Source organism: Mycteria americana, chromosome 4, assembly GCF_035582795.1.
Source record: "Mycteria americana isolate JAX WOST 10 ecotype Jacksonville Zoo and Gardens chromosome 4, USCA_MyAme_1.0, whole genome shotgun sequence".
NCBI classification, from domain to species: Eukaryota; Metazoa; Chordata; class Aves; order Ciconiiformes; family Ciconiidae; genus Mycteria; species Mycteria americana.
In genome coordinates, this window is record NC_134368.1 from 60,400,107 (window position 1) to 60,425,187 (window position 25,081).

Genomic DNA, 25,081 nt, shown 5'->3' on the forward strand with positions numbered 1-25,081 from the left:
CACCAGCAGAGAGCAGCAGGGAGTCCTCAGACAGCAAGACCCAGCTGTGCTGTGCAAAATTAAGGGCTGGTAGGGATTTCAAGCAGAGCCCTCCTTACCCAGGCCCACAGGCTGTTCAGCGTGGCCCAAACCACAGGCACCCAGCTGGTTTGACAAGTCTCCGAGGCGTCAGACTATCTTCTGCCATAGGTGTGCTAGGCCGCGAGCCGGCCTAGGTGTGCTAGGCCGCTGCCCCGGCCGCGAGCCGGCCGGGCAACCAGCTGGAGCTCCCACGGGTCCGGCTCCAGCTCCCAGCCTGGGGCCTGGCTGGAGGAAAGAAGAAACCTTAATTCTGCCCTGACCTGCTTACATGGCGACTCACAGGAGTCCCAGCAGGTGAGTCCGTGCCCCGGGAGCGCAGGGAGGTGGCGGAGTGCACGTGGTCCTCCTCAGCAAAAGCCACATTGAATGCACAGCAGAGCAGCCAAAATCGCCTTACATGCGGAGTCAGAGCCCTCAGACTGCAGCCTGCTTGCTTGTATTGCAACAGCGTGAAAACAGGGAAGCAGGTTTTTGGTTTGTTTTTGTTTTTTTTTTTCATTTTAGCATGCAAAATATTTACAGAGGAAGCACTCTGAGTTAGAAAGAAATGTTTAAAGGTCAGCAGGTGAAGAACGTGAAGCTCCCTACACCTTCCTTCGTGACAAATCAAACCATGTCCACCTTTCCGTTCTGTTCAGTGGGAGTATCCAGCGGTCGTATCAAGGTTCCCTTCTGTTGCTGAAGAGCTGGTCTCTTAACACAATAAAATGGCCTTTCTGTGCCCCGCTGATTTAAAACCCGTGGTCCTCAGAAAAGAGGAACAAGTTGTGCTGCTAATGATGCGGCCCGGGAGCGTGGGACGCGCAGCAACCCCTCGGTCTGACAGGTCAGAGCGGCAGGGTAGTCTGAGAGCATGCCTACAGAAAGCAGTTACTGGAAAAGGGCAACAGGATATTTCTGTGCTTAGCCAAGCAACAGAAAGTACATAAAATAGGAACTGATACTGGGAAAATGCACAGAGAAAGCATCTATAAGAGAAACAACTCTGTGAACTAAGTTTCTTGGAAAGAAATGCAGCTGAAGCCACCTTCATCAGACAGCTCTGAACTCCCCAGCTGGGCAGTTACCCCCAGATCAGTAAAGAAACTCAGAAACTCCTGGTTTTATCAAGCTGCATGTGCCAAGGTGGGTGCATCTCCATGTGAGTATCTTTCAGCTATTTGCTCGCTGTACTCTTTGATCAATTCCTAAAAATAAGTTTGTAATAAAGCAATGTTGCAACACGACCCGTAGGTTTGTTTTGTAGTTCTTTGGAAGTATTTATAGAGTCTTTCTTCTCCACCTGGTAAGGATGAGCTTCTTTCAAATCACTCTCACCTTCTGCAGTCTCATGAAACATGGTCCCAGAGAACCAGTCCATCAATGATATGACCAAGCAGATGAGGCAGTAGGGACAGGGCTAGGTGACAGCTTTCTTAAGGAAATGATGGATTTTGTTGCCGGAAATGAAACTGTAGGAGACTTCTGCATGTCTCCCACAGAACCCCGCTTCGGCCATGTGAGAAGGAACAGTAGATTTGGCTACCTAAAAAGACGCGGAGATGCCTCCGGAGGATGCAAGCGTTGAAGGGGCCACTTGCCTTGCAAACCAGCAAAGGGAAGGGTTTTTTCCAAGCTTGAGACAGAATTATTTTTTCCTAGGTGACTGCAGATAAAGGTGGCAGACCAGCATTAGGAAATGGCCCTTTCCCAGGAGGAAGTACATGAGGATGGATCCTAGAAAACAGGGCAGGAGTTCTGGGAACATGCATTTTTATGGCGACCACACACACCGTATATACACCTGTATTATAAGAAGACATACCTAAACTATTATCTGTGTAGACAGGTGAGGTAGTCAGATCACAGTGTGCTTGCTGGTTTGCTATTGCTGTGGTGATTATACTGTCAAACCAGTGGGAAAGATGGAAGATTTAATGAACCGTTGGCCTGCTCCCAACCCAAAATCTGTGCTTACATTTTGTGGTGGCTTCAGGTCCCGCAGGAGCGGAGTACTCTGGGAACCTGCTAACCATTGTGTCAAAAAAGGAAGACCATCAAACAAAATTTTAGTAGCTAAATCAGGAGGTTTATAGGGGTCTGCCCTCAATCTGTAAAAACAAAAAAAGAAACTGCATTTATTCCAATTCCCCCAGGATATTGGTGTAGTCAGGGTAGTTTGTTTTTAAAGCTGAGCCAAAATACAAGGCAATGTTCAGCTTAAAGTGGTTATCTGGGTGGTGTCAAATGAGGAAAGGATATCAGGGTCTGGTTTGTGCTGACCAGAATTATGGCCCAACAGCCTACTGACTTCTACTGGTGTCTGGGCACTTATTTAAAGCCTATTGTTCCAAAATCCTTTTGTGGGTAGACATGCCAGACTGTTTTGAGGCTGGGGGAAGAATTAAAACCATGGGACTAGTCTCCCCAGGAGCCTGCCCGAGAGACAGCATTCATTCCACTGCAGGGAGGGGACTGGTGAGACCTGCCATCACACACCAACCTTCCAGCATATGGAAGCAAAGGGTGAGTGAGAAATAAATTTCCTGGCTAATTAAGTTTCCTTAAGAGTCCACGGCCACACGTTCACAGGCTATCACAGAAAGCAAACGCGAGTCCTGCAGCCCCCCCTTTCTGGAGGGTGGATGGGTGCGAGAACGTAGCACAGGAGCAGCACAACCCACCAGAATCTGCAATTGCTTTGCTCTGATTTCTGACACCCAAGCTGCTCTTGGGTGTTTGTGGACTGGCTAGATTTCATTGCAACTGTTCCTCCCCTTCTGTTTTTAAAAAAGTGAATCACCTCTTTAACTCCTTCCATGTTTTTTTTTTCCAATGATGTGCACGTTAAGCCACATCTGGCCAGCTGTGCTGGGGGAAGGAAAGAGCAGTACTACCTTCACTGGGCAACGTGCAATGCGTGATGGTGCAACATTTAAAAAAAGTTGCATTTTCCAGATGGAATAAATCCTCCAAATGAGAGAAGGAAGTAATTAATCCTATGACAATTTTAACATATAGTTTCACTAGAAGGTTGTCAGACTACCTAAATGTTATCTCAGATGTGACTCCTGTCTTAGTTTACCTTGATTGTATTCAAACGCAGTTCCATAAAATCCTGGGTCTTCTTCTATTTAACAGGGTTGAAACTGTAAGGTTGCTTTAGGCTGATCTTTGATTGCAAAATCATTGTATTTTTACTGTACAGTGAGAAACCATACACTAAGAAACCAATCATTACGTACAAATGAAATGTGGCCAATGACTGAAAGATATCATTCGGCTGTTGTTCAGTGACCTACATGGAATTAATGGATCTTATTTTGATCTCAAGGAGTTAATGAGAGCTGTGTTTAAGTCAGTGCAGTATGACATGTCCTCTAATCTCACAGAAAAGCAGCCTAGAAAAGGATCTGGCACCCAACATCCTAACTGGTCAATGTGACACAATGACAGCCTATATGAAATATTAATATATATTAATAACTGACTAGAAGAACCAGCTTTGTAAGTCTGCACCTGATGATTAGAAATATTTTGCTAGGTTTGTGGAACTGAGGGTTACATTTTCCAAAATAAATGAATCGGATACATAGCGATATGGTACTCCTCTAAGTGATAAAAAAGTTTGAAAAAGAATAATACTGACTATGGATTTGGTCTCTCTTAACTCTAAATGTAACATTTATGAGGCATTTTACAAACATTTGAAAGAGAAGACTGCTTAATAGTGAGTTACCTTGAAATCCTAGAGGGACACTTGATCAAATTACAGCTGGTGAACTTAGCCCAACTGTTATTTTTATAAGAAATGGCAAAGAAAACCAATGTAATTAGGCTGTTGTTTCATCATCCTTCAACATTTCTGAAGTGCTTTCAAGCAATGCCAAGGTTAGTAACGGAGAGAAGGAGACCCAATCCTGCAGAAAGACTGTTCTTGTAAAATACTTGTAAAGCACTTCCCTGTTTTACCTCCCAGAACTGATTCCGGTACCTCCCAGGAAAACCTTGTCTCCTCATCGAATCCACTTGTGATGAAAAGGACATCTCCATTCTCTCCACAGAGCAGACCTGCCTGTTGCTGTACCAAAATTTTGGTCTTGTCTGCTTTCCAACAGCCAAGTGACCTACCACCTCCAGCTTGGGCTGTTCCCAGAATTACCAACGCCTCAACAATATTCAGGCCAGCAACTGCTTTAGGTCAGACATTCCTGTGTGAAGAACTGCTATTTACAAAGCTGTTTGTAAGTTGGGGTCTCCTCAGGTTCAGACCTAACTTACTTCAGACTTCTTCTGTCAGTGTCAGCACCTCCAAGGCCCTTAGCTTTGTATTTGTGAATATTTCACAGCCCTTAATGACCTTTACTCTTGTGACAGCCTCGTAAGGTGCCTAACCATAAGACCCATTTCAAAGGCAGAGAGGTGAGGCAAACTGAAATGTAAGTGTCCTGTCAAAAATCTGTGTCTGAGCCAGGATGAGAAATGATGTACAACATCATGAGCTGTGGTTCAGGGCCCTACCCCATGAGGTCCGTTTGATGTAAGCAGAAAGAGGTCTGACCTCACTCTGTATCAGTGAAAACAGTACGATTGAATTAACAGTAAACACGCTCCAGTAGGAGGAATTTTCTTCAGAGAGTCCTTTGACCTACTATAGATTTTCTTTTCACTTTTTAAACTTACTCTCTAAACCTTCAAGTCCCAAACCCTCCATCTTAATTACCCAAGGTACACCTATATCTTTAAAGATAAATAGTTTATAGACATAAAAGCTGTTGTTACACCTCTTAACATCACATTTTCATCATCCGCACATCTGATATTTTGGCAGCATGCTTTCAAGACCTAAAAATAGAGAGTGATGCACAGAGAATACAGAGCAAGTTTACAAAGCTGTGCTGTCCTCGAAACACAAAGAGCTGAAAACTTCCTGACCTAGCTGGAAGACCAGGTAAGAGCAATATGTGTCTTCCACAGACTCAGTCAGACTCTTGCTTTCCCTCCGTTTTCCCTTGACATATTAGGCAAATACCAGTGTGGATTTGGTCTGACCAGCTGGACGCAAGCCACAGAGACTGTGAACCTACAGAGTGAGTTTTAAGAGCATCCCTGCTTCTATCTCCCCTCCACTGTCCTACCCCTTAAATTTTCGTAGGACCAGACCCCAGCAGCTGACCTTGCCATAGGAGAAAATATTTAGATTCTTCTCCCTCGTGGAGTTTTTGCAGTTGTTCTAACTATTGTAGTTGTTTTGTATTAATGCTCCCTGCTGAGCTCCTTACTTGCACCAGTGAACTCCAGAAGAAAATCAGGTATGGATCAGAATCCACAGTGGGGGGTGGCTTTAAATGCCTAATTCCTTGTGACGTGGGCAGGTACAAAAACCACGCTAGTGAGGTGGAAAATTCAATGCCAATATTCTTAAAAACTCCTGTTTTCCTTTACTAATGCCATCAGTTGATAAAACTACAAAAACGTAGGTTTCAATCCCATTCAGCAGCAATGGATTCTGTGGGAAGTTCATTTTAAAAGGCTTCTATCTACCCAAGTCTATGAAGGAAAAGCCTGAAGATGTAACCAGTGAGTCAACCTCGGACAAAAACAGAACCCTAGACTCTCACTGTAAAATGAAAAAATTTCATTATTTCAAAGTCAGTCTTGCAGAGGACTGCAATGCTTGTTTTCTGTATGTTTGGGATTTAGAACTATCATGATGTTACTGTGCACCTATGCTGAACTCCTTTCTGCTCTATACTGTTTGCATTTCACTGGAAAAAAAATCACACTGGCTATAATTTTCCCATATTTTCCTTTAACAAAACTGACTTTGGGCACAGATATGAAAACATGTTACCGAGTCTTCCCTGGTGCTGATGAACTATGGCAACTATTTACATGCTCATTCTGTCTATAGCAATTTTAGTGTAAAACTAACTTTTAATGTAAAACTGTAATATCAGAGAAGGAGGTTTGTGCTACCATATTTTACCCCTTTGTAACTGTGTTTAGACAACCATGTGCTCAGTTACCACAATTCAGTTGCTAGCAGATAACTGAAAGCACAGTAACTCCCTTGTGCACCTGCGTCCTCCAAGGCCTAGCCTAGTGAGAAAATTATTTGGGACCATTATTTATGCTCTTACAATGGGTAGGAACAAAAGAAATTATGAGAAAAGCGCCTTGGTCCCATGATGTACGTTTTTCCTATGGTAACTGAACACCTTTAAAAGCATGCTTTCAAAAATTAACAAAACAGTCTTTTAACAGCACTTATATTAATCTCGTTCTTTAAAAAGAACACAGAACTCATCCTCTTCAGCCCATGTGTCTGAAAGGCCGTAAGGTATGTATATTCTTCATAATGACTAAACTATTGTAATTAAGAGCACAATTTTCACAAATGTTTTAGGCTAAGAAATGTTTTTAGCTTCCCAAACTCCCTGAAAGCTTGAAATGACTAATGCTTTTGTTCCCACTTGCAATTTTACCTCTCCAGCTGAGGGAACGCGTTATTTGAAAATGTTCATTTTCTTCGAGGAGGTGTATGCGATACCTAGCGATGGGCACTCTCTGTGGCTCCTCTGCTTTGAGCTCCCGTATCTGCACGTCCCACAGTGAGCTCCGCTGGTCCTCCCGCACCGGCGCTACTCCACCACCCATTCCGCAGGCTGCTGCCTCCACTTCCCTGCTGCCTGCCCAGTTGCGCTGATTTGGCTGGTTGCATGGCCGTGGTGTTTAACTGGACTGGTGAATGATGCAGCTAAAATAGTCTCTCCTCCACTTTTTTCTTTAACGACATGATTTCATTGCTCTTCATTGTGACACGGCAGGGAAAACGAAGACCAGGGAAGGCAGGGGTCTTTCCAGCCAGGCTTGGCACTACAGAGTTCAAAATGTGGCACGTGCTCTGAGCAGCTACTGTGCTCTGGGAAGCTATTGAAAAGGCATTTAAGACACTGGTTTGCATCTCTCTGCTGGATCTTGTTTCAAATATGGTTCCTTCAGAGGGTGACAGAAAATCCCAGGACTGACTCAAAAGCTCAGAAATACACTCAGGATATGGTTGAGAATAGAGCAGGAACCGTACCAACGCTGTATTAAGTACCATTCCCGTTATATATGCTTGTTACATATTCTCTCTGTATAATCCACTGCTCCAAATAACAGAATTGGGTGCTTCCAAAACATACTTACTAGAACAGTTACCATTTCTGCAAGGGCACGAGAACACCAAGAATGTAACAAGCCCAAACAGCAAAACCTTCCTTCTACCGTCTTGCCCAGCTGCTCCTCAGCCTCTCCCCCTGCCCATCTCCTGCCCAGGAAGGAGAACAGATGGGTCTTGCGGCTCACCCGCAGAGTCCTCCCTTGCCCTGCTTGAAGGTGATGAAGTCCCATTCAGGGTGGAGTGCAAGCCACAGTATTGTTAAGAAAAAGGTAAGAAAAGGGGGAGGTGAGGAATAACATATGCTTTTCTCAGTGTGGCGCTCACTTACCTAAAGCCTGGTGGTCAGCAGTAGGGGAAGTGTTTTATAATGGGGTGCTCTAAGTCTCAGCACCATGTGTGTGAGCAAAAGTTGTGCTGATCTTTGCAGGTTTTTTGCACTCTTTTTGGCAGAAGACTTTTCTTTGCATAAGTTCACGCATACTTTGAGGTTTGGGTTCAGTCCTATCAAAATCCCAAAGCAAAATTTGAGAGAATTCCCCTTCCATCTCTAAAAAAACCTCCCATCACTGAACCAAACACACAAGCCCTGCTTTTCAGACCTTTCTACTGTATCTGATCCAGATGTCTGTCTAGCAAGCTTTTCAATGCAAATCATTTGAGTTTTCAGTTGGGACCAAAACCTGAAGCCAGGCCAGCTCAGAGTGATTTAAAAATTGTGCAAATATTTTACATGGCTCTAAGAAATAATATATCATTTGTGCAGGTTTATATGCCCATAAGCATATGCGTACATGCCTGGGTGGTTATTACTTTCCCGTGTGATAAATTTTGGGGAGGGAAATGAGGTATATTAAAGTGACAGCTTGCTCTGTGGTTTTCAAGTGAGGGCAGATACTGTGCTCCTTGCATCAGTCTTTTTATTCTCCTCGGCAATAAATCCCTTGACGTGGAGCCACTCCCTTCAGCCCTTCCCTCTTGTCAGCAGATTTCCTAGTCACAACTCACCTGGCTCCCAAAACCATTTCTTTGTCCTTCTTATTGACAAAACTGGAAAGAAAACCAGGCTCAACTTATTTCCTCCCCTCTCCAGGGACCTCATTAAGCATACCCAAACAGTGACATCTCTGCAGGGCTCTGGATCAATGGACACTGTCATCTGGAGATTTTAATCACATTAACACCACAGCAGAGTAAAATCCATCTGATTCTTCCTTGCTAAAGTGGCAAGCTCAACACTTCTGCCAGTTGCTGCAACTACTACTCGGAAGGCTTATTTATATATGTGGATAAAAATCAATCTACCACAGCTACCGTCTTCCAGTCCCTCCTCACGGAGCCTGAATTCCTTCTCCAGGAAACGCAATTTCATCCCCCAGACCTGCCTTCTTTATGATTGGGATTAGCTATATTCAGACAGTTCTGAGGAGCAGAGTACAAAAGCAATCAATAAAGCGAAGCTCTGTGAGCTGGTGGAAGAACCTGTGCTGCTTATAAAGCAGAGCAGAAAAACAAACGCCAGGGCTATATTCCTACAAGTAGTCTTTGCAACAGAGGAGAAGATAATTGGTGGAGGTAAAAGGGGTTATACTCGCATGGAGAGTCTTACACAGAGCACTCGGTGGCTATACAAGGCCCATTGGGTTTTGGTAGAGATAAACAAGGAGCAATGGTCAGGCTGAAGGGCAGCTGAACTCAATCATTACCCTAGGAACACGAGAGAACAGCGTAAGTTGCTTACAGGGACACCGCATAACCATACACTGCTGAAAAGCATGTAACTGTTTTCTTTCAACAAATGAAAAATAATTTTTCGGCTCTACCCACACATCCCTGCATCTCATCTGACTTCCAAAGAGTCAGTTACAAGCTAATCAATAGTAATTACCAATCATCCTGTCTTGCCCTCCTCAATGTGCTGTTACCTGATGCTGCTCCCTGATTATCTGGCACATGGAGGGTAGGAACTTGCAGGAACAGTATGTCTTGATGAAAGCTGTTATTTCTCGAGCGATAACTCACTCTTCCATCACTAAATAATAGTTGGACTTTTGTTGCAGCTGAACATCCCTGGCACCCTGTGAAGTCTATACTCAGTGAGATGTTCTTCTGTCAAGAAACATTTCCTAGGTCTTAGGTATTTATTTCAGCAAGTTTGGACTGTGGCTAAATTACTAAAAAGAAAAAAAAAATCAATTTTCAACTTAAGCCCTGTGTTTGGTGTGAAATCTCATAAGAATTAAGGAATCCATCTAAGGATTTCTAAAGTAGCCCATGAGGATTCATAAGCACAGTGTACCTCTTAAGCAGTCCTTAATGAATGCCCCAAGGGCATTTGCACTTGTTCCTGTGTCGTTACTGAAATTATTCTCAGTATCCAACATTATCTCAAGAAAATTTTAGAATAACTGTAATATTGCAGTGATTTAAATGATAATCCGAAAAAAGTGGCATATCTATTTCTGCAGGATAAATTAAAGATACTTACAGGATCAAATGTATCAAGTTGGTAGAGTAACTGCCATGTATAGCATTGAAATGTATGTATTCAGGAGTTTGAAATTATCCTAGGCAAATAAAGCCAAAAAGTAATAAAGTAAAAGATTTAGCAGAGAATCAAGCCAACCAATGGAGCTAGCCATCACTAAGCTGTAAAACAGGCAGATAACAAAGTAAGCAAAATCTAAGTTACAGGAAAAGACTAGCATTTGACAGAATAAAGAAGGCTTAAAGAAGCTAAAAGTTACAATACAGCTGTAATGAGCTGCTCAGATCCATAAATTTAATGGCAATGACAGGCCTGGAGCCATTGATTTTCCTTTTTCACTCTGTCCTCCCCGGGGCAGTACTCCTGCAAGCGTCTAGAGAAGTTCAGATCTCAGGGATTTGCCTACAGTTGGTAAATAATAAATATATCGTATTTATTCAGCAACCTAGGGAAGATGCTGAATGGTACAGGCACAAGGATGCACATTTGTTTAGAAGAAGTTGCAAAACGGTGCCTTTGCTAAACCATGGCTCGACACCCGTACGCAAGCCTGCTTGTGAACACTGCTCGGTTTGGCAGTGTTTATTAACACGTTCATCCGCAGATGCAGTGTTGGATTTGATAGGTCATGCAAGTTAACACCTCTCAGTGTTTTATTCCCACTGTCTCCAACAAGCACAAGCTGTTGGGGGACTTACTCAGAAGAAAATACATGGAGATTTCTGTTCACCAGGGATTTCTGCATGGAGGAGGACTTCTTACCAGGCAAACAAAGCAAGTACCAAGGCTGAGTAAAATGCAGAAGTGCCGCCACAGGGGAACAGATGGGAGGTGTGATTTCTTTTGAATGAATTATGTACTTTCTCTCTAGTACAGTTCCCTTCTTAAGCCACCAGACAGATGTTCTTTATTCCTCGCATACACTTTTCAGTCTGCTGCCCATTTAAAATGGAGAGGAAAAGCCTCACTCCCAGGGGGCTCTGCTTTGAGTACGACATTCACGCTGAGCGGTGGCCTGCAAGGGCTCCCGTGGCCTGGGACAAGGTGATCTCATGAGAAAGGTATAATTCAAGGTGACAAACTGAGTGTCAACACTCTCATTGATTGTGAGAGCGGGGAGGGAATAGGGGCAAAATGAGCGCAACAGCTGCTTTCCAAATAATGTATTGAATTCACTTTGCTAAGATGTTTGGTTTTCCAGCAATAAAGACAAACAAGCAAGCAAACTTGTCAGAGAAAAAAGGAGAAGTTTTTAAGGGAGGCCCAGCTTAGCACTGAAAAAAGAGATTTTCATAGGAATTTTTAGCCAGTCCTATCCATATCTCCTGTAAAGTAGCATCAGCCAGGTCTCACAGTGAATCCTTGGTTTACTTTTAATTAGGCCTGATTAGCTAAAAACAGTAAAACCAGTTTACATTCAAAATGACTTTGATGGACACAACAGAGTCCACAGCAGTAACAGGAGAGTGAATGAAGAAGTGAGATTTCAGAAGAGGATGGGCACAGCATTTTGTCACATGGCATCAATTACAACTCTAGGAATAAAGATATTTGTCATGGGATGCTCTTCTTACTTAGAATAAATAAAGTACATATTGGAGATACATCTTCTTGACAATACTTTATTGCTCTTAGTCTATCTATTTTTATCACCTCTACACTGTTTTTTTCAATGCATTTTTCAATGCAATTTACATAGCACTGTTTGTATTTCCCTACTGGGATTACAGTTCATCTTACAGAAAAGAACTTTTTCTTCTTAAACTGTTAAGACTCATCCAGGGGATTTTTGTCTTCTTTCCAATCATTTTGAATTCCTAATGTTCACCCCACTTTCAACTTTTGCTCCAAAATGGTAATTAAAAAGATGTTTCCAATATCTGTTATACAAGAAAATCAGGTAAGTACATAAAGATGAACATGGTCCTATAGAAATAAATTGTTAAGTAGGTATATATTAAGCATTTTACTAATTTGGGTTCTGAGAAATGTCCTACTGAGAATATACATTAATACTTTACAAATAAAGGGATTGTTTCACATGGAATTCACTTGCTTTTAAATTGATAAGAGAGAAGATTATTAATTCACCTTAAACGCTGCTTATTAATTTTAATGTTATTTGGCAAATATTGCTCTTTTCAGTAATTAATTTTATCTTTGAATGTACTGTCAGGACCTTTATAAAATTTCAGAGTATTTTAAGATTTTGATGGGTTGCTCAGCAACATATGAAATTAAGTTGTGTTTTAATCTCCATGGCAAGTATCTGTGAATGGCAGCTCTTGAGATAGGATGCAAATTTGAATCGTTTTTCATCAATTTTCCTACATATAAGCATGATAACTAGAATGTATTTCAGAGTCACAAATCCAAGCAATTGAGATCCTTTCTTTAAACTTATGTTTAGTCTTTCCCGTTCAGTTCAGCTCAGGACTGAGTTCCTCACATAAAGACGTGTTTCGGACTGCCTTGTCAGGAGCTCTCTGTGGAACAAGTGCAAACCCTTCTATAAATGCTGCTGTGCTTGCAGTAACAAATCAATTACACCAGTCTCATAAAAGCAATGTGAGTCACCTTCTTCCAGAGAGCCTTTTTGCTTTTGTCTTTCAAATATAAGACCTGTTGCTGTTGGGATACTTCGCTTTTGAGGCTCTGGTTAGCTCTGTGGCAAGCAGCTAATGACCTTTCAGCTTCGTTTGATACCATTTCTACTACTTGAGAGAAAGTGTTTCCCAGGAAGGAAGACATTCGGAAACCCTGTATTGGCATCAACTGATTTCCATCACTGCTACAAAGCATAGCTGAATTTGGATTAGAATCAAAGTAATCTCAGGTGATGATAATAGCGTTATGGTTGTGTGTTTTGGCTAGACAACGAGAAATCCCTCCTCTCACTGCACCAGTCATGGTCAGGCTTCGCCTCTGCCTACAAATGACTGCATCACGTTGGATGTTTTATCTGCTTCTTCACCCGTATTGAGAGTGATGTGACAGTATTCCCCAGGGAAGACAACCTTTTACTATTATTAGTTAGTGCCTTGACCCTGAGACTTCTGTTGGCAGCCCCTTAAGGATGGAGAGCAAGTGAAAACGGTGCCATGCTACTGTCTTGTGTGAAGACGAGGCGATCAAATACATGTTTAAGCTCCTTGATAGCGATGCTACCCATACACAGACTCTACAGCCTATAAAAGGAATTACAAAAATCCAGCTGAGATGTAATGAAAACATGAATTAATGACTTTGTATCCTTCTGTGAGAGCCCTGGTCTCAGCTTTGCTGACTCCTAGAGATGCCAGCATGACACTTTTGATATACTCCAAGTAAAAAATTCAATGAATGACCCTAACTTTATGTTCAAAGTGACATGAATATAAAACTGGCAATTCAGATTTGATGTGTTTTTGCAGATTTTTAACCTCAGGAAATATTTAGAAATACAGGGCTGACTGTCACTTTGATGTGTAGGTGAATCAGCAACAGTTTCCTTGGGGTCTTACGAGACTGAAAAATGAACTTTTATGTCAGCTTCCTAACAGCGGGTTCCTGTTGACACGGAGCAGCACAGAGCTGCTCCCCCAGGACCTCAGTACATAACCAGGCTGGGTGAAAACAATTAAAGTGTAGAAAACAAAACAAAAGACTGAAAACATTTCAGACAACAATAAACCTTCAGTGCTTGAAACAAGTCAACAAACCTGCTAGGGAGAAAAAAAACCCACCAAGCCAACAACCCAAGAAAAATATCCCAAATTAATTTCTCAGCAAAAGATTTCAGAAGATCATGTTTTCACAGTGGTTTCCAAGTGAAAAGCAAGATTTACTGTCATTGCTCCTACAGAAGTTTTCACTGAGAAGTGGTAACCTCATTCCAGAGACAAAATGTTCAAACCTAGTTGATGCTTCCAAAGGGAAATAAAGCTGCTTTTCTGCCTCAGAAATCCTGCTGGCTGCCAGTGTTGACACAAAGCTCACTCTTGACCAAGCTCCTGAATGCTCAGCAAGTTCAGTAGGGTGGTGTAGTTGTTTTGTTTATTTATAAGTGTGGCAAGTTTCCTATTGTAGCTGCTACCACATTTAAATGATCTTGGCAAGAGCGAGGCGTACAGGATACATTCTGAAGAAGGACCATGTCATTGCCTGGCAGGCAATTTCCTTTTTTTTTTAAGCCCAAAACACATCTTTCCAGCCTCTGCTAAGTGTTACTATTCTGAGGCTATTTGAAGCAGGTAAAATGGTAGGAGTGCTAGAAGGGAGATAAACAAGGACTCTGGAATAAAGCCTCACGCTGACCTTGAGGCACAATACTGAGGGCTCTCCAGGCAGGTTTTTCTTCCTCAGTGCAACCCTCACAGCAGACAAATACATGACGTAGAATTTCTGCAAGGTATCATAAAAGTCATAGCATTTTAGCATCCCAGAAAGCCAAAGAAGAAGTCTTTTTAAAGTTAAGGACCATTTCCCTGGATCCATAGTAAGCCTACATGCAGAACACTGGCATCTAAATCTATCTGAATTGACCTTCAGAGGAAGCAGAAATGTCTTTCAGGCCAAGCATATGTAAATGAAACACACAGTTATGTGAGGAGCCAGAAAAAACAGATTCAAAAAAAGATTTGGGATCCTGCTGGCTACAAATCACTTTACAGACTGATCCACAAATGACATGCCATCTAAGAACCAATTCAACATTTGCTGAAATTCAGCTGTTTCTGGAACAAACGACAACAATTGCTTACAGGACCCTAACAGCAAAACTATGTTAGACACAGAGCCAGAAGTACAGCGCCAAGTGCAACCAGATGAAAATTATAAATTTTCACAGTGTTAGAACTTGCTGTCAAAGTTATCCAGACTGCTCAAAATTTTGCCTGCACTAGGATATTTTTTTTAAAGGTATTGACGAACTATTAAAATCAAGCCAACATAAAGTTCTTCTGTTAGCATGTCCTAGCTGGATGAGACAACTTAGAAATACAATTTATTTTCCCCTGCCAGAGTTTTAGAAAGTGTCAATGTGATAGAACAATTTTGGAGGAAAAAAGGAAAAGCCCTGAAAGAAAGGAAACTTCTCCATTCCTGCTTTATTTTACTCTGTAGAAACTCTCAGCTCAAACTATTCCCATCCTGTGAAAAATCATGCACCATTCACAGCTGCTCAGTAAGCAAATCTTTTTCATATACTTGCGAACTAACATAATCAGTAATTATTATATTGATATTAGAAAAAGATACAGGTATAGGTGTTTGATAATGGTTTGCAAATGGCTTCCATGCTGTTCAGTGAACTATAACTTACACTCCCAATAGGCACTGAAATGAAGGATAATCCTCAGGTCTTCTGTGTACTGTTATTAGTGAATTGTACCAAAAGTTTGTGTGTTTGTAAGGGCTATTTTTATAAGCATTTGTTTGTTCGCTTGTTTATCTTCAGCCTCATTAAAAACTAGCATATTAAGCAGATAAAGTGGAATTCAGGTTGGTCAGTTTTACTCCTGACTTCAGCAGCTATCAAGAATCTGAACCTGACTTTCCCCATACTCGATGATACAGAGTCAACAGACAGCTGGCGAGATGTGCCTCACTAAAAAACAGCCTTTCCCTGTGGAGCCACCCTTTTGCTACATTCATAAGCTCTTAGCGATGGAATAACCAGAAGCCAGATTCCGATTTCAATTACAGTGGCCTAATTTACCTGTCATCAAAGCAGTGACTTTAGGTTTACCTCACTGTAATGGAGATCAGAGTCTTGACTAAATATTCCATATACGCACCCATACAAACGTAATACTAACTAGTAAGTGAGAACAAGACTAACATCTTAATGTGTTTATTTCCATTTGTAGCTTGCACGGTAAATTTATTGCAATGATAAGCGCTTTTTCTCATGTCCTCACTTCATTTTCACCTTTGTTCTTCAAGAGAGTTATTGATTTCTCTCCTCTTCAAACGCCGTATGATCTGGCAAGTCAAAGGGGATCATTTCAATGGTGAAGAGTGGATCAGGACATAACCCTGAATAGCAGAACTAAAGAAATGCCATTTCTGGGTGAGCTTGTTGTTGCATTAGCAGTGCTGTTGTACGTGAAGAACCCCAAACCCTCTTCATGGACTACTGTAAAAGGCAGTTGGTGTGAAGAAATGCCTACCTGAAGACGGCAAGGCTCAGGGACCAGAGCACTAGTGGTTTCCTCAGTTCAAATTTTGCTCGTTTGTTCATTAGGTGCCGACCACCAAATATAAAGGCAGCATACAGAGCTGAAAATAGGAATGATTTCTTCCTGCAAAACAAAACCAAAAAACACCTGTCAAGTATTTAATTAGTATTAGATACACAGCAGAGTCGCGCCTGGACATAACTGCCAAGGGCTTGTGCGTTTCCTTGAAAGGAAACTCTTTTGAAGACACTCCTGCAGCCTAGCTGAGATTATTGTTAGTGTATGAACCTACGTGCCTGCACATAAGGCCAGGTCCAGGTGCAGGCAAAACCGACCTTGGGGAAGTTCTGAAAAAAGACAGCCAAATTTGGCTCCCATTATTCCCCAGTTTCTGAAGCCCGAACTTCTGTGAGGAACAGAATAGATACTGCAGAGCCCAGACACACTTCTGTAAGCACAACACAGTTGATACTTGAACCAGCTGATCACATTTTGTGGCTCATTTATCTTTTTCATACCAATTTTTGTTTCCTGCAGGCTCCTTGCTACCTGGCAATTTAGTTTCCCATTGTCTCCTCCAAGAAGATGCTTAAAGATCTTGGGCACTGCACCACAACATGAAGAGCCTCATGACAAGCGGACAACCAGCAAGGAGAGGTCAACAGCCCCATTAAGCAGCGACCACGCTGGGTGGCATCGCCCTGCTGCACATACCCTGCCTGGGAGTGCCCGTTCAGGAAATCCAGTGAATTTGCTGAAAGGTCAAGCAGGGCTCTGTTAAGGAACTTCAACGATACTCTTAGAATTGCAAGTTTTATTTTTAAAACTGCCTGATAGTAGTCCAGCTCAGCAAGAATCAGCAAACATTTGGACTCTGCTACTATAATTCATTGTAAATCAACCATTAGAGGTCAAAAATAGATTCAGCCTGGGATTCCTTCCCACACAGCACACTATGACACTGACAAAGACTTAACGATGTACAGCATTAATGGTGGCCTGACTGGATGAGCGTATATTTAGGAACAGATTTTTCTCTACAAAATCTATAATTATATTCAAAAATATCAGTGGACTATGGCTTTGCACCAAGAAGTGCTGGTTCTTTTTGGACCCCAGAAAAGAAAGACAAACACTATCAAGAAAGGTAGCTACTTCATTAATATCCCAGAAACGGCAGCAGCAAACTACAAGACCTGACGTTCGTTCTGACACTGGAACCCCGAGATGATGCAGCGTCAGACAGACCTGCGATCAGGGCATGGCAAGCTGCCCAGACTTCCCGTCGGGGGCGAGGTTCACCCGCACTGTGGTCTTTAGAGTTTTTATAGGATTTTCAATGGGATGTTTATATGAAAGTATGTTGCTTCACCTCAAGATAAAGACAAGGACGTGCTTGTGGTGTCGCTACTGCTGCCTCCTCCAGGCTTTTCCAGTACGATTAGCCGGCTGAGGGTACCCCATGGCAAGGGATACGGGCAGCACAGCACAGTCCTGAAGGCCAAGCAATATGTGCAGCACAGTACGGCACAGCACAGCGTGTGTCTGCGCCTGCTCAAGGCGACTGGTACATGGATCACCAGCTCCTCGATGGGCAAGGATCTTCCGATGAGGTCCATGAAAACGAAGAATAGCTGTAGCAGCACATCTGATTGGAAGGACGAAGAAAGCACATGCAGCCTTCACTGGAGATAAATGAGTTTTCTATGAGTTTGAAAGCTAAGTAAAAGCAAAGTCCAAAGAGACAGAGGCGTATCAGTATGCGTGCAGCAGCACGCCATTTTCTGCCCACTTAGAAACTCCTCTGTTTCTATTGACATATTTATAGCTCTGTGTTGCAAAACACAGGTAACTGCATGAAAATCCAACTGGTGCTCTGCACTGAGAAGGGAGGACCCGGTGCCTGCGGTCCCCTGGGTGAGCTTTAGCATCCACGCTGGCAACAAGCCTCAGGAAGACCAGGATGACCACAGAGCCAGCGCCCTCTCACCTTGCGCGTTGAGATGGTCTAATTGCCATGGCAAGGTTTATCACAGCTGGGTTCCGAAAACCACAAAGCCTCGGCCCTTATTCATCTCACAATAAAGAAAAAAGCATTCACTTTCACTTCTATGGTCTTGAATTTCACAGTCAGGGAAGGGGCAGAATTAGCACATTTGATAGCATGTTTGCAGTTTAGCTTGGCTGGAGGTCAGCAAATATTTGTTAACCAGTTTGGGTAGTGATGAACCACCTCAAACTTGCTCATACCAAACTGCCTAACCGTTAAGACAAGATTTATGGATTATGGGACAGGAGCAGACTCTCAGTGTGAGGTTGGACTGCGTTCCCATCTCCTTCCCTCTGCAGTCTCTTCAGCAGTGGTGTGCAGAGCAGCCCGTCACCAACCTGGGCACAGGCGAGGGAAGGCAGAGGGACTGTGATGGGCTGTACCACAGTCTGCAGTGCTGTCCTGGCTGTCCCAGGGCATCGGAAGAGACATCCGCTCTGCATGCTTCTGCCCCTTCAGTCCCACGAGTCTGGGCTTACAGCGCTCAGCGCAGACAGACAGCAATGCATATGACAAGGTATGGAGATACGCACACACACGTACGGCCACTCGAGCCAGGTCACGTGCAGGGGCCCCACAGGAGGGACCCTGCAGCCCCACGCCACGCGGGAGGTGCAAACCTCCCACCTCGCGGCACGGCAGTGGGAGTCCCCCACACCAGAGGCAGGAAAGGTCTGTCTTGCACTGGCCCATGCATGGAGCTCCAAAGCAATGGAGAGCAGTGCAGGACGACATCTTGAGCAGTGCAGGATGACACCTCCGTGCAGGGGAAAAGACTGCAACACAGTGCTGCCGTGCAGCTGCCAAGAGGACACGGGCCTCGCGGGCTGGCAACAGGGGGAGGTCAGGATTTAAGAGCAGCAGCTAGAGATACTTTGTGGGAATGCAGGCAGGCAGGAAGCAGTTCAGTTCTGGATCAAATACAGCCAAGACTTCAAAGTAATGGTTCGACTTCAGCTCCGATTCAAGAAAAAAAGACCAGTCTGAATGAGTTAGCAGCTCAGGTCTGTGCTCTGTTTGACTCCTTTCTTCCTGGGCAAGATACTCTATATATTTACCCCAAGTAACATTTCGTTTTGCTTCTTATTAGTGAAACTCTTTTTTGTGAGTTCAGTCAGTCTATTGAGGTCAATAGTTACATTATACTAATTAGGACAGATAAATTTAGGTCACTTTTAACAGCTTTGTAATGAGTTCAGCATTATTTGCAATAACGGTAAATGGTATTCCCACAGTACTCAGCTTTGTATTGGCGGTGGCAGACACGAGAAGATTTGACGGCATGCATGATGTGAACTGCAGAGAGCAGCTGTAAGCAGTTTCAGACAAGGAGGGACGCAGTAGTATTATCTCCCATCAGAGGTAAGCACAATACTGAATAACGATTAGGCTGATTTGGAAATCATCTCTCTGTTTTGACACCTGCTGACAACTTTTGATAACTGTTTGCATCCAAAGGACTTTGAATTTTCCCCTTTTTGCAGCATAATAATGGTTAAAAGGACTGAGTAGTCCAGGTGATATAGTTATAAAGGGGTTGCAAAGGTATGTACTCTTAAGATAATCTGTTTAACTGCATTAGACTGGTATTAACCAGCTTCCTAACAGTGTTTTTATGATGGATTTTCCTGAAAGGTTCATGACTACAGTCTGGTTCCTGGGCTGGTGACACAAAGCAATGGCAATCTGACAGCATGCAATTATGCCTGATATGGTTTTAGCCAAAAGAGGCTAATATCAAATGAGCATTTTTAAAGACAGAGTTTTGGAGTTGCTCTGGAGCACTGTAACTTTTCATTTCTGAAGAGAAACTAAATAGAGCAGAACAACGACAAAAAAATTAACCTTGAAACTAAAAAAATTAAAAATCCCCCAAAGTAATTCTGTAGCAGACTCGCATCCGATAACTTCAACGTTAGAACATTCATATGTTTGTCTTCAATTCTGTTCTGCAGGGTAACACAGTAGGCATAAAGACAGGGCTGCCAAATCCTCCACATTTTTCTGGCATTTCTGTTTCTCACAGTTGTCTCCCACCTTCCTACATTTTCAGACTTCAGGGACTAAGTACTATCTCTACTGAATACAACTCCATGTTTCCCTGTCGAAAGTTGCCAGCTCTTTCCCCTAAAAGGGAGGCAGGGGAATTTTCTGGAGAACCTATAAAATGCTCTGCTCGGGCTGGGGGTTACTACAAGAAAGGGAGGCAAGAGTGTAGGGCTGCAGGCTGAAGATGTGAGCCAGATCTTCTAGGACGCTAGCACAGAGGTGGCCGTATCACAAGGCAAGGGGACAGGCAGAAGCAGCTGACACGATGGGAGAAACAGAAGAGAAAGGATGAACCGTCAGCATGGCAGCAAATGAGGGGAGCTGGCGGCCAAGAGATGGACGTGAAGCTGGGGCAGCATGGAAGGGAAGGAGGCTTGAAGTCCCTTCTCTGCTGAAGCCCCTGGAGGGATGCTTCTTGCACCCAAGGGCACACCAATGGGGCAGGCTACCCACACCCAACACTGAGCTTTGGCCACTCTCCTGCAAAAACCCTCCAACAGGGACAGGTGGTGTTATCAGCCCCTGGACCACAGCCCATGGGTTCTGCTTGTCCCTCTGCACTGTGTAAACCATAGGCAAGTGATAGGTTTTATCGAGGATGGATGAAGGTTTGGGCACTGCTGTGCTTTTTAGAAGCTGAAATCCTTTATTAGGTCTGCCCTATGGCAGAGGAATGGAGACAGGAACGAAGAAAAGGAAAAGAAGTATAACTGAGAAGAGGCAGAAACTGGGGCTGATAAAGGAAGGCAGAGGAAATCCACCCCACCAGGAACAAAGCTTCTCCTTGTTCGCAGCCAGGGAGTCCCACCCAGGAAAGCCCACTCAGGCACCCAGGAGCGCCAGGAAGAGATCCGCCATCCAGCCTCAGACAGGAAAACACAACATGGAAAGGGGCAGCACATAATCCAAAGAGGAAAGCAATGGTAAACAGATGGCTAAGGAGTAAGAAATCCTCACTCCCCCAGAAGTACGTTATTTATAAAACACTGAAAGCGTAAGAATTACCACAGTATTCCAAAATAAGGGGCCAAAGCCTGAGGGCGAGCCTTACGCACAGCAGCGCGAGACATTCCAGCTTCTCTGATGCAAAATGAAATAGCCCTGAATATTGCAGTGCCGCCCAAGAAGGTGGTTTCAGCCCAGATGAACTGTTGCCATTTTTCCCCTGAAAATAGCAGCCTGAGTCATTATTGTAGAGCTCTCTGATGTTAACGAGTAAACTGAAACAGATATAGATATGCACTATACAATTCAATACTTCCATAGGATTTTCTTTAATCATTACGGAAAATCCTTATAGAAATGCACAAAGGACAACCTTATCACAGATCTTTTAACTATCCTCTATCACGTAATACAGGATTATCCTCATAACAGCATTCAGTAGGGGAGTAGTAAAGTGAAGCAGTGTTAGCCCCCTCTATTTACATTCTATAGGGTTTTAAATTTTTTTTTTTATCAAGATGTATTTACTTTGCACAGGCAGAGCTCATTCTTAAATTCAATACCAGTTCTTCATATGCTGTAAAGGGAGCACAACAGGTAGAAAAAAACCCACTGCAGCTGCCAGCGCAGGTAAGTACTGGCAAGTAAACAGGCAATTTCAGGCTCCCAATGTTTTTCTTTTGGCCGCCTTCATCACCATTTTATTGAGTTAAAAAGCAGATTTTACTGGAAAAAAAGAAAGAAAAAAAAAAAGGATGCTCAGTAAGATGAAAGATAAGTAACTTTTCTTACCGGTTTCTCCCAGCTTTCAACAGAAAACAACAACAACCACTTGTGTTTATAATTGAAATGCCTAACTTGAGAGTCTAATTAAACCCTTTAACCTGAACCAGTGTAAATCACACAGCACACCCGTGTCCACGGCTCACAAGCAGTGGCCAGTAGCCTTGGCAAAGTTACTTTCTCTCTGGTGCTTACTTAACAATCACACATTCTATATGTATAAAAAAGGGTGTGAAAACGCTTCTCAGTCTCTCAATGTTTCTACCTCAGAAACACTGTCAAAGCAAACCTTTCTCTCTCTCTTCCCAGATATAATTTTGACAGAACCAGCAAGAAGAGATCCAATGTGTGGATATGCCAGATCTGCATACGAAAATATAACCTGTACTCCTGGCTTTGATTTGAGTTTCTGCAGCTGTTTCCTGTTGACCGTACCAGCCTTAATAACGGAGAGAGAAGGACATGCAGAAGAAGAAGACCTGTCTGATACACACATGCCAACGCAGTCTGATTTGTTCCTACAGCTCAATATCCTTTGACATTTTTATTTAGATCAGCAGTGACGACAGTCACACACACGGTAGGTGACTCACTGATGATGGTCTTTCACATAACAGGCTATCAGAGAGTAAACAGGGATGTATCTCACGCCAGTCACCTGATTCCTTGATTTCTAAAGCCTGCTTCTCAAAAGACCATTTCAGCCTCCTCATGACAGGTGCTGTCGGATACGCAGCTCTGTGCTCCCCCCCCAAGGCCAGGGCAGCTCCCCCCGCACCCCTCTCCCTGCTGGGAGCAAGGGAAGAGGAGTCGGGGCCCTGGGAACACATCCCGGCCAGCGGCTGCTATTCCCCCACATCTGCCTTTTCTCGGGGGTCCTGTCCCCATCACCCAATTCATGTCATGACTGACAGTACCTGTACCATCGGCCCAACTCGTTAACCCACGGCGCTGGGAGGCTGCCAGAGGGACTGCTGCGGGAACCGTCCCAAGCCTGACCCGGCTGAAAAGGATGGAGGAGGAGAAGGACTTGCGGGTGCACTCCTTGCTCCACGAGCACTAACAGCTGAGCCGAGGCATAGCCTGAAGCCCACGTCCTCCGTTGCCCAGGTCGGAGCGGGAAGGGCGAGAGCTGCAGGGCCAGCTACCTCTGAAGAGTAGAGCAACTATTTTTCTGCAGTGTATCAATCACCACGTCACACCTCGCTACGGTCCAGCTGGAGGCCTGGCTGCAGACAGCCCCAGTTCCCCACCAGCAGCCAACCTGCATGGGCATCCTTCCTGGGGAGCAAAGGGCTGTGCCCACCTGAGCCTCCCCCCACATCGCATTCAGTCGGGCCCAGGAGCAGGAAAGCACTCCCAGGTCATGCTGTTGGCGGGGCAGGCAACAGCCCTAAAATGACAGAGAGGAGAAACAAGGGCACGGAAGTATGGAGGCACGGGAGAAGGTGGCTCACGTCCTGCACCTCCCTGATGGCTGCATTTGTTTTGTTGAAATGTGTTTGCCGGTAGTTTGTCACACTCATGCTTGTAGAATATACGTGTTACAGAGTTATTAGCCATAAACTAAAATGTGTGCAGCTAGGACGAAAACAGCAGCAGCAAATTTTTCTTGCTTTCCCTTTGTAGTGGGAAAATGTAAGAGAAGCGTAAGGGTGGGAAAGTGAAGTTGAAATTCAGGGACAATTTTTTTTTCAGATAGAAGAGGCAAACTCAGCTCTGAAGTATATGAAGTCCCTTGTTCTTTATAAGCCTCATATAGGCTCAACGGAACCAACCATAAACCCTTAAAAACCCATAAGCTATAATCCCAAATATAAGCAACATCACAAGAGAAAATTAACCCTCAAATGGAAAGCGCTTCAGAAAAAAACCCTACGACATCCAAAAAAACCCTACGACATCCAAAATTTTGGGTTTTGAACCCAGCTTGCCAAAATTTTGTTATCACTGAAGGCAAATGAGCTTCATCTCTGGCTCTGCCGCAGATTTCCTCCACTTATAAATTATGCTTTGAATGGGGACCCACCCAGTGGAGATGGCAGGAGACAGTGTGCTCGCGGTGGCAACAGCCATCCCTGAGTTTCCACCTCGCACGGACAGCAGTGGAAGTTGCAGCCCGGTGGGCCGGATTGACGGGGTGAGCCCCACCGTACCCTCCCACCCAGCTGGCAACCCCGGTGACACTGTTCAGCCCGTGCCGAAGCCTGCGTCACCCCGTCTTCACCCTCCACTCCTCCCCAGGGATGGGCCAGCATCTGACCTCACTGTTACCGTCACTGGTCATAAGTAACAACCATTTTTGCACAAAACCCCCAAGATTTATGTCACTAGAGCTAAGAATTGAATCTAGCCCCAGAAGAGTCATAGGAGCCTCCCGGCAAAATGATGACCGTTCCTGTCCCTGTTAATAGTCTTCATAGCAGGTCAGTGTAGTCAGAGAAACTCCTTCTCTACTGGGAGCCTCTGCTAAACCCATCTGTATCACTCTGACAACATAGCTAGTTCTTAATACAAAGACTTGGGGGTATAACAGGTGACAAAGTAGGGTGTCCCGGTGTCCCCTCGGACACACCATGGCTTTCTCCAGGCTTTGCTGGGGCTTTCAGGCAGTGGAGAGACGGCAGGGAGCAGGGAAGCTAATGTAGGTCATGGGCACTGCAGTTCTGATGAAAAGCTACAGTACCTTCAGTTTTAATTTCATCAATGTAAATTTAAACCTCTGCCCTCCACAGTAAAAACCTGGAGCTAGTAAACACAACTGCAGCTGAACTTGGGGACTACTAACCTACACCTCACCCAGCTGAAGTCATTCTGTTTGTACCCACGTCTCGCCTGAAAGCCATTAATGAAGATGCTAGTGGAGGTATGTCATATAGACATAGCATGAAAGGCCATGCTGCCTTACTCCTTTCATCTGCTTTATCTCATCAAATCAATCTATGGTTATGACATTTAATAAGTTTACAGTTAAAGGAGTACATCAATGTAAGGCCTTCAGATCCAGGAAGATCCCTGAAGCAACTCACAAATGTTATTTATATAGACAAGTGCTGCTTTTTTTCACTGCTTTGGGGATAGACGTTTATTTATTTAACAGGGCACAACACAACACCACAAGTAACACATCAATAAGAATACTTTACTAAAGCTACCTTTGCCCCTGAGTCTGCAGGAAAGCCTGTGCACCACAGTGGCATGCTCAGGTCTCTCTACCACTGCAAATGCAACTTGTAAACAGTCTTGGAAATAATGTCTGTTGGATCTCAAAAAATATTTAAGTAGAAAAAAAGCAGTCATTCGAAATGAAACATGGAAAATGCAGGGATTGCAAGCAAGCAGTGTGTTGTTTTTCTATCTATCCGCCCTAAAAGACATTC

General features: G+C 43.8%; 1 protein-coding gene across 7 annotated transcripts in view; it reads right to left on the reverse strand.

Annotated features, from left to right (window-relative positions):
- The window catches only part of ELOVL6 (ELOVL fatty acid elongase 6), a 77,313-nt gene that overhangs the window by 9,008 nt on the left and 43,224 nt on the right, over nucleotides 1–25,081 (reverse strand). For 4 of the 7 annotated variants that reach the window (XM_075500726.1, XM_075500724.1, XM_075500725.1 and 1 more), the window contains one exon: nucleotides 15,866–15,997. The exons of 2 other annotated variants lie outside the window; for them this stretch is intronic. In XM_075500726.1, coding sequence (XP_075356841.1) covers nucleotides 15,866–15,997 — 132 coding nt within the window. Of the gene's footprint in view, nucleotides 1–11,301; nucleotides 11,594–15,865; nucleotides 15,998–25,081 lie in introns of those variants that run through there. One more of the 7 variants, XM_075500727.1, reaches the window with a different exon arrangement.